The sequence below is a fragment of the Atractosteus spatula genome, chromosome 11, assembly GCF_055471065.1.
Source record: "Atractosteus spatula isolate fAtrSpa1 chromosome 11, fAtrSpa1.hap1, whole genome shotgun sequence".
NCBI lineage: Eukaryota > Metazoa > Chordata > Actinopteri > Semionotiformes > Lepisosteidae > Atractosteus > Atractosteus spatula.
This window is the reverse complement of record NC_142716.1, coordinates 42895799-42906224: the sequence shown is the minus strand read 5'-3', so window position 1 is coordinate 42906224 and position 10426 is coordinate 42895799. Positions and strand designations below refer to the sequence as shown.

Here is a 10426-nt window from a genome sequence, read left to right as displayed (position 1 = left end):
TTCATCGATGGAGGAACTGACCGGTTCATCCCCTGCAGACAATTAGTAGACCACTAGAGCCCATCTATCAGCAGATCTTGTTGGAATGCCTGCCTGACATGCAGTATGGGCGAAGCAGTAAATTGTACACTTCATGTCACTGAAACGTCACAGTTGTCCTGACTGTACAGGCTCCCTTCAATTTCAACCCGTCTTTTACTCTCCAGCAGATATTCCCAATCCTCTCCAAAGCCGAGTTTGGCAAGCAGCAGTTTTACACAAATTAAGGCTGCAACTAAGATACACCTTGAATCCATTCAGCCTGGAACATACAACACAGAATTATGTCATTCCTATAATATTTTGATAAAATACACTTGTTCATAGCTGTTGCTGATAAGAGCTTGTGAATTGTAAATTCAGCTCTTCTGTTTGTAATAATGTACTGTATGTAGCTTTTTTCACAGCTTTTCAGAAAAATTACCAAAAATGCATGGTGCATTGGAATCATAAACCATTTGAATATTGTTTTACTTTCAGATTAACTCCTACCATGTTTAGCTATCAATAGTAATTATATATCATAGATATAGAATATAATGCTTAATTAATAACTTATGGAAGGATTAAATAATGTGTCAAATCATCTCATACAAGGCTTGTGTTACAGTATATATTTTTAAAGGTCCATAATAATTAAATTATTTTTGTAATAAATCAGAATATAGACTGCAATAGGTTTACTTGACATAAAATGCATAAGTGATTTTCTCATTTTGCACTTGGTTTCATGTGAATCTGTAAGGATAATATGGATTTCTGTGCTGACATCTACAGCCCTGTCTATTGATCATGAGGTTTCAAGCCTGAATAAACACAAAAACTGTTATCAACCAGCTAGTATGATTAAGTTACTGTTTTAGAAACCTGGTGCTTTCACCACACTGAAACAAGACATGTTTCAAGCCACAAATCTGGTAATGTACAGAGCTGTGAAACGACTTTACCTCATTAAGCCTCACTAGTTTCCACATTATGTATTCTAGAACCATGGTTTCTGAAGCTAATGCGTTTATGGTGCTCAGTTTGTACAACCATTAAGCCCTGCTTAAACTCTGTAAAGAATTATCTTTTAATAATTGCTAAATTCTATATTAACATAAGCCAGTAAGTAACAGTCACTAGGGAAGAATACTGACTTGTATAGCATTTTCAAAATTAATTTATCCATAAGGATATACGTATGGAATATTATTAACCTGCCACTAACACTGATAAGACTCTTTGAAGTGTATCTCTTCTGTTGCACAGAACAGCTGGAGAAATACTTTGTATAATCACACAACTGTGATTTGTTCATTAGTAAATCTCTTGAGTCTGCAAGAAGGCAATCAGTCTGTACCTTTCAGAGGTATAACGTGCTGAGGAATCATGCTTCTTCTTCAATTTACACCTACAGTAGATCTGGATACAACACCTTTTAAAAGGAAAGTTATTTTAAAACATCAGTAGAACATGATAATGCTGTGTTGTATGTCCTTTGTACGTTAAGTTCCTTAGGACTGGCAAATCAATGGCTGGAAAAGTCTGGAATTTTAAAATGTCGTATTCAGAATTTATTTCTCCTCACCACAGTGGAATGCCGAATGAGTTAAAAATAAGAGTCCAGTGTTGCTAAAAAAGTAAAACATTCACTCCAGTGGCAGGCTGAGTCCTGTGAGCTCAGGCTCATGTTGTTAGCTGGTTTCTTTCAGACACTGTGGAAGTTGTAGCATGTAAAACAAGTTGAATGGATGGGTGGGAACAGCTTGATGGCTCCTTCACAATCTCCTTATTCTGTTAGTATAATTACAGTTACAACCTTTATTTCATCTAGCACCTTTCACGGTACATCATCTCCATAAATCCAAAACACTAACCAACCAGATGGTCACCAGAGTGGATGCCGCTAGCTGGGATGTCAAGAAAGAAGTGGTGTTGCCAAATTAGGTGGGTATAACTCAAAATTTTTAGAATGTTTAAAATATATTAAAAGGGTTCCCCACTGACATACAAGTCATTCGTATTCCACAATATAGTACTCAGCATAGCACATTGCTTTCGTTGAACACAGAGCAGCAAGGTTGAGGGCTACACTGAAATTATCCAGCAAGTTAATTCCTAATGCTTTACAATATCACAAGATTTATGGGCTTACTTGCCTTTATTTTGGTTAGGAGGACTGAAAACTGGATTTTGATGTTCCTTTTATTTGAAAAAGACAAACATGGGCTCACAGGACGTCTGTCTCAAAGGGGTGTGTGCTTCATGCTGACCATAAAACCTGGTCTTTTGCACTACATTACAGCTGCAATATAGTGAAAGTCTAATAGTGGGATATTTACTGTTTGCCATGACCAACCGCTCATTCTGCCTACCTCCTTGTAACACTTCTTACAACACCAACAGCAAGGGAAGGTCGTTGCTTTAGAAGAAAATCTACTAATCCTGAATTTTAAAAATAATTCACAGGGAAAAAGGGTGGGAACTTCAAGAAATCCATCAGCAATATGTATGCCCAGTAAAATTAGTGTCAGGAGTACAGCTGCAAAAAGCCTTAAAGAAGGCTGGATGGTTTAGTGTTGAGGTGTCAGAGTAATCATTTCCTGCCAAAGCAGGGCTGGCACTCTGGGACACTAAAACAGTTCATGCCTTGCAGGATACTTTATTTATACAAGACCCCTGACAGATCTAGAATAACAAACATAGGGGTGTCTTTTGAAAGCCAGAGCTGCATGCTAGACCACACAAAGCACATTGTGGAATTTACAGGGAGTCATAAAAGTGTGTTCCACAGGGAAGAATGACTATTTCTGTAGGAATGTTGGACTATTAAAAGTCCTATAAATTTTTCCGTATTTTTTGTTATATAGGGACTTTAATTGGTCACCTTTTTAGTTTAGACAGTTTAATTTTATGATAACAAAGGTATGTTGTAATGTTTACAGTGTACCAGTGTGTTTCATCTGTATACTTACGTCAATGATGCCCGACGGAGGCAATAGGGGCTGAGGGCTTCTTTGTATTGGTCTGTTTTTGCTTTAGAAATTCACAGAATTGAGCAGTTATGCCATTATTTACAGATTACTTTTGAATAAATTCAAAGCCAGAGGTAAAGGACCATCCTTTGAAGAGCTATGTTTGTCAAAGGACGGCAATAGAGTACTCTGCAGCTGCTCCTCTGCTGCACAGCTTTGCTTTTTACTCACAGTGGGATTATAAGTAGAAAAAAAAGCTGGAAAACCACTTCGACGAGAATGTTTGATTACAGAAACAAAAGTTTTGGAACAGCCAGAACCATCTGCACTTTTGAAGCAGCGTGAGCTGGGAGCTGTGGAATCATTGCAGCCAGTAGCACTGACAAGGGAGTGAGAAGAAGATTGAATGTTTTGAATTTCTGTCAAATTAAAATGACAGGTGAAAGATCAATTAAATCCTTCCAGTATACAGGACTATAAAAGACTCCTTTTGGGGGAGATTTTTGACCTTACATTTTCTGGAGAACAAAGACCTCTCAGATTACAAGGAAAAATCCTCTTGGAGAAACAAAATTGTTCATCAATGGAGTACTTTTCTCTTTTTTAAACCTATTTCTATTCATGTAAACATTGCATTTTTGCTGGTATATGTGCGCTTGACTTGGAAGCAGCTATAGTGTTTTGGATAGGAGAGTGACCTAGCAGGTTGTTATGAAGTGCTTTTTATATTTTTTGTTTGAACATTGTGATTCCAAACCATGGAATACCAGTGACATAAGGTACTATAAGAAGCACTGGACCACTCCTGCTTCTGTTTTCATTTTGTGACACACATTTTCACCACATCTATTTTAAAAATAAAAAGCCTGGATTAAAATCAAAATGGAATCCTTGTACACATCAGTGACTGATCAGAATAGCCCGTTTCATTTAGACTCTTCGAGCGATCCCCTCCACGGTGACAGCGGTCCTCAGACCTGCCTGTTTGACGCACTGATGGCTGTCCTCTACCTGGGCGTTTGCGTCGTGGGACTTGCTGGGAACTCCCTGGTGATCATTACCATATTGAAACTGGACAAGATGGAATCAGCCACCACAGTTTACATCTTCAATCTGGCCTTGGCAGATGGCTTGTTTATGGTGGGGATGCCCTTTATAGCACTGCAGAATTTCCATCAACGCTGGGTGTTTGGCGACTTGGCATGCAAGCTAGTTATGATTCTCGATGGGATCAACCAGTTCACCAGTGTATTCTGCTTGACCTTCATGAGTATTGACCGCTACATGGCAGTGGTCAATCCCATCAGGTTCTCCAAATGGTGTACACCAAGGAGAGCCAAGATGATCAGTGTCTTTCTGTGGTTTTTCTCCCTGTTGCCTGTTCTACCCATGGCAGTCCATTTCACAGTGATAGGCAGTACGTGTTCTTTAAATCCCCCAGGGTCGTTTGACATGTGGTGGTTAACCTTCATTATCTACACATTTACTCTTGGCTTTGCTTTACCTTTTATTGTCATGACAGCATGTTATGCTTCACTGCTGGTCAATTTAAAGTCTGGCATCAGTAGATTCCAGAATAGGGAGACCCAGCTCCTGGAAAGAAAACTAACCAAGATGGTTGTTGCTGTGGTGTTGGTCTTTGCTATATGCTGGTTGCCTTTCTATGTTTTCAATTTCTATTTCCTCCGGCATCCAGAAGATTTAACACCAGCCTTTGCAAAGGGTTTTGAATTTGTTGTGCTTCTGTCTTACTCCTGGAGCTGTGCTAATCCCATACTGTATGCCTGTCTCTCTGAAAAATTCAGGAAACACTTTCACACACTTCTGTGTCCCAAGAAAAGATCCCAAAGTCTCCATTTTGATACCAATGCCGATGGCTATGACTTGCATGACTTGAGTGGAATGGAGATGATCAGTATGGTGTAGATAATTGATCCTGCAACATTGAGCTCTTTTGAGAATGCACAGACACCAGCTTTGGTTTGGATTATATTTCCTATAATCTTTTTAGTAATCCCCTTTGACTCACTTCCAAAGTTTTGCCTTTTTGTACGTCTGTATTAATGCTAAAACTATTTGTTTTACATTTTGAAACTCCTTTTCCCAGACTTCGTTTGAAAGGGCTTTGTAACTAACAATCCATGTGAATAATGATATGCTGTAATCAACAGACATTATATTTTATTTTTATGTTTTAGTATTATTATGCTATGTTTAGTCTCATACTGCAAAGTGTCACATTAGCTGCATTTGTATTATTACTTCACATCAATTTATGTATCTGAAACACAGAAAGAAAAAAATAAGCAAAACAAGTTTCAGTATTAACACAAAAAAGAACATTTACAGAAATGCCTCGTTAAGGGCGTCATTACTTCACCAACACTGCAAATTGCTTGGCATGCCAGCTTTCCTGCTCCCCATCTGTCTTTCAGAAGCCAGCAACTCAGCAACAAGGGAATATGAGTGATGGCAGCATATGAAATGGATACAATAAGAAAGATGTTCACAAGACTGTAGCACTCTCGGGATAAATAAGACAAAGAAAAGTCAAGATATGGTACTTGCTCTCTCTGCATATTCTCTGGTTCTAGAAGATGTTTTCTTTAATTCTGCCTTGTTTGACATACATCCATACATACATTTACATGGTCACTTCTTTAGCAAATGACATGCTTTTTCAGACACATATTGCATACATTCCTGAAATCACCTTTTCTAGCAACATTCAGGTTGCCTGTGCACATGCAATGGGAGAGCAGGACATGGAACTCAGGGTTAAAGATATCACTATTAGGGTGCTCCCTAAGAAAAATAAAGTCTATACTCAATTCTACTGGCTCCTCGGTTCAGTGCTTGATCTGACTTACAGTATGAAGAACTATGTGGATGAGGCATGCATGACTACAAGCCTGGAAATGAAGCTAACCAGGTGCCAATTTAACCCTAACAATGCTGGTGGACTGGAGAAACTGGGTTAACCACCTTGCTCAAAGATAAAATAGTAGTGTCTGTAGTGGAAATGCAGACCCACAATCCTATGTTTAGGTCACCAGAAGCCTAACCACTGCTCTGCGCTACTCCCACTCTTTAAAAAATTAAAGGAGAAAAACTGCTCTTGTGGAACAAATGACAGGATTACAACTGCAAAATCTACAGTAATGCCAATGGGACTGTGTCTGTCTTTGAAATTCCTGGTAATATTCCCCAAATATTTATAGCTTTTCATAATCAAATAATCTGTTTTATTTTATTCTCTACTTATTTTTCAATGTTACATTTTTTGTGTGTAAGCAGCTAGGCCAACTTGATTACTTGTTATTTCACATGTTATGAAACTAACAGAAATGACTAACCAAATGCAATGTTTATGAGGCTGGTTTTTTTTAAATCAAAATATGGTGTAAGAAGTATGTCTGTTAGATTTACTCCGCACTAGAAATTAGTTCAGGTTTTGGACTGATGGAAATATGAATCATTTTTATTTCATCAAACTAATAGACCAAGTCATTAAAGCTTGTGTTCAGAGTCTACTGTAATGTGCTTGGGTCATTAAACTAAAAATGCATTTGTGAGTTTAAATGACCTCTTTCTGGAGTTATACCGTCATTATCAGTTTAAGATATTTCTTATTTGGAGTCAATGCCTCAGATTTATCAGCTGTAAAAAGCAGACAGATTTTACCCTTATAGAGAGAACTTTTCTTGCAACATAGAAAGAATACAAATTCTCATAAAAAAATCAAGATACATTTTTGTACCTTTTAATTATTGGACACATATATTTAATTTCTTTTTAATTATGGTTCTACTAGTCCATTGCTTTTTTCTGGTAAGCTTTATAAGTAAAATAGACTTAAAAATGTAAATATTTCCAAATTAATTTTCATTACCTATGTTCTTACTTGCTGTCCTATTTCATTTCAGTTGTTCAAATGTGAATGTTTAGACCTCACTTTTTCAATTCTCACTAGATGACATGAAAACAACTCTAAATTATAGGTTCTTACCTCTTTATTAATGTCTTCAACAGATGTGTCTTTCAGGACAGAGTTTAAGAAAAAATATTTTTAATTTAAGTGCCCAATAAATTAAAAAAAAACATGAAAACACATTAGTCAACTTAATGCATTAATGACTTAGTGGTGATTTGCCTCTTTGCTGTATGTGTTTCTCAAACTGATCCCTTACTTGAATTGATTCCTATAATGTCTAGTTTTAAAATGTGAAGGACCTTTTGTATTAAAAGTAAATAGAGCAGATAACTTCTGCACAGCGGTTTAAGTCAGATGATGTTACAGATCCTAAATCTAAAAAGTGATAACTTGTTATAGAAACAAGTACAGCTGTTGATTTAAGGTAATTGGATTATTATTATAACTTCTAAATACAGTGCAAATGTTCTCCTGTGAATGCATATGTAGGTATAAACTTTAAATACATTAAAATTACTAATAAACTCCAGGTGTGTGTTGCTTTTTTAATCATACCACTTTCACAATCCTTGAATCCTACAGTGCCTCTGACTCATTTAAAAAAAGGAAAAAAACATATTTTCTTTATGCCTTTTACTCTTTCTGTTTTATTACAGTATATTTTCAATGAAAATGGTAAAGTAAAGTAACAGTGCAATTAAAGGCACATAATTATCAATATAATTATTAGACAAAAAAGTAAATTGCAGAACCTTCACAAATGCTAAAGGCATGTATTTTAGTTATTTCCAGTGGTTAAAACCTAGTCTATAAGTACTTTAAGAAGTCTGTATTTTGAGTACAGGATGTCTAATCAGGTAATGATGTCAGGAATCGTAGCGAAGCAGCTGGTTTGGACCCTATGCGAGGCGGTTGTAGGTCTTTTCTGGAAATGTTCTGTTTAGTACCAAAAGTATCCAAGTCCAAAAACGTTAAGCGAAGCCGTAGTCAGGGTAAAGTGCAAGAGTTTCGAGAGCCAAAAAGTCAATCAGATGAAAGTGTCTTTCCAAAAAGGTTGGACGAAGGTTGAGCTCGTGAGAGGGAACCTCAATAGTAAGCAGAGACTGAGTGGAGTGAGAAGGTTTAAATAGGGGAGATCGTGTGGAATGATAATTGATTGATTAGTGCATGAAAGGCTACGGTAAGAGGTGGTTGTGGGTCATTGGTCAATGCGGTGACATCTAAGTGCTCGTGTGCGGTTTGTGACAAATGATTAGATAATGTAATGAGAAAAGGCCAGGAAATAAAAGAATCCAGATTTATATGTCCCATTCCAAAATATGATGACAGTGTTACTAACCCTATAGGGTCACAAAACATTGGCAAATGGTGACATAGGGCCTAAGGGAATTATAAACTGAATTACTGTATATGATATTTAGACTTCTTTATTACTATGAGTAAACAAAATGCTTTTTGCTGCAGTGTGACATTTGTTCCAGCTGATGTAAATGTAAACTCAAAGGATGGCAAAGGATTCCAATCATCCAATTCTTTGCTCATGCAATGAAGGTATTTCTTTATTGGTTATATGTGAAGTGCTTTATATACATTATTCTTCCCACAAAGCAGGACCTAAGAAAAAGGAGGCATAGTGAGAAAGACAGAAAACAGCATCTAGGAAAATAATAAATGTGAATTAAAAAGGCTTCATTTCATTAACATGGAAAGACCAATTTCAGTTTAAAGAACAAACTCAAAAGACTTTGTGCTGCTCCTTGTTTGTCTTAATTAAGAAGCCTGCAGCCTGTAGTCCCTTTATTAATCAGTTTCCAAACACAAATGAGGACAGGACATCCTGAACAAAGAGCTTTGTCTGTGTTACAGGCAATCTGTGAGAAAGCAGGTTTTGTAGGATTCAAAACCTACAGAATTTATTTTCTCTGTGGCCCAGGCAAAAATATGTAGGTGTGATCCCTCGCATACTCCACTTAGTATTCTTCCTGTGTGCTGTCTCAGTACCTGTTAAACCTAGTAACATGCTTACGAAGCAGTTGATGGAAAAGATTTGTTATTACTACCACGAGTCATTTGCTAAAATGGTATTGTAGAAGTGCTTTTTCTTATCTCTTCCCAAAACTTACAGCAACTGTTCCTGAGCCTTCACTATCGCCATATCAGTGTAGCTAATTACTTGATAATGTTTTAATGTTTGCAGCACCACTGCATGTACATTAACCCTTCCTGGCTGCAGCTTGGTGCTGCCTGCTTGACTTCTTGACAGGCCCAACAGCATTGGCACCCTAGAGAAACTGGTCACAAACCTTCTGGGCCTTGTGAAAGTCAATCAATGAATCCATGAGATTCACCGCCAAAAGGGACTCTGTCTGTCTGTCTGTGTGGGTGGACTGTGTTTAAAGACTTTGAGAAACAAAAAATCTCTAAAAAGAAGTGCTAAGCACAATAATGCTATACATTTCTTCTGGAATCCAGAGAATAAAGACAAGTGTTGATGTTCTTTAAAAAGAGGAGCTCAAAAACTAGTCACAACTTTGGCCCTGCTGACAATCACTTGAGTTAAAAATGTGGGTTTGTTTGCCAACTGCTGTTGGTGACTACCCAATGAAAACTGGATAGGAAATGTATTATTTGGAGGTTTGATGAAGCCTTTATTAATTAATTTCAGAGCTGGAATAATAGAAACAAAAACTCTTAATTGCTAGAAAAATGAACATCATGCATGGCAGGAAACACAGAATGGGTTTTAATCCTAGTGAAAATCTCAAAAGTAGCATGTCAGTAAATACACGGGTTATCTCAGCAAGCACAAGACAGATTTTCATAAAACTCACCTCTTGGCAAATGAAAAGAAACTATCTAATGAGTGTTAAAGTAAAAACAATAAATCAAATTAGACAGAGATGGATAATCTGCAGAGTATGTCCACTATCAATTAAAATCAACCATTTAAACGCTCAAGTCTCCCATAATGTTCACACTGCTAACATAATCACCTCTTGGCCTAAGGGCCATGATTCTCTTGACTGCTGCCATCAGCTGCAATGTATTTATTGATTTAAAGAGAAAACTTCTGATAATCAATAAATCAAGGAATCACAATTCTACCTTTCATTTTCTGCCTTCTAATTGAAAGGCTCTGTTCACCCTTCACATTCCTTTTAAGCAGCCAGTAACAAAGCACAGTGGATACCACACAAATCTCAGAAATGTGGATAAAAAAATAGATGTAGCAACTGTACAATCTAAAATGCTTAAGTTCCTTAAATAGATGCCCGAGCTTTGGGAAAACCAGGTTCAGACTGTGTTTGACATTGGTGACCATGTTATGAATAAAATGAATGGGATGTTTCAGTTTTAAGAAAATTCAACATTTCATAACGTATTCAGGGTGCCAGTCCATCGAAGGGCACACACAGACACACACTCACACCAGGGCCAATCTTTCCAAAAGCCAATTAAGACATGCTACCAGCATGTCTTTGGAAAGTGGGAGGGA

General features: G+C 37.1%; 1 protein-coding gene across 1 annotated transcript; it reads left to right on the top strand.

Moving 5' to 3' along the window:
- Nucleotides 1–3166: 3166 nt before the first annotated feature.
- Nucleotides 3167–7459, top strand: LOC148824101 (somatostatin receptor type 2). The gene has a single exon (XM_088928278.1). The coding sequence runs from the start codon at nucleotides 3879–3881 to the stop codon at nucleotides 4920–4922; it is 1044 nt and encodes a 347-aa protein (XP_088784404.1). The 5' UTR covers nucleotides 3167–3878; the 3' UTR covers nucleotides 4923–7459.
- Nucleotides 7460–10426: the final 2967 nt, after the last annotated feature.

What these genes read in the sequence shown, in the direction of transcription:
- LOC148824101 (XM_088928278.1), top strand. Translation starts at nt 3,879, where the DNA reads ATGGAATCCTTGTACACATCAGTGACTGATCAGAATAGCCCGTTTCAT.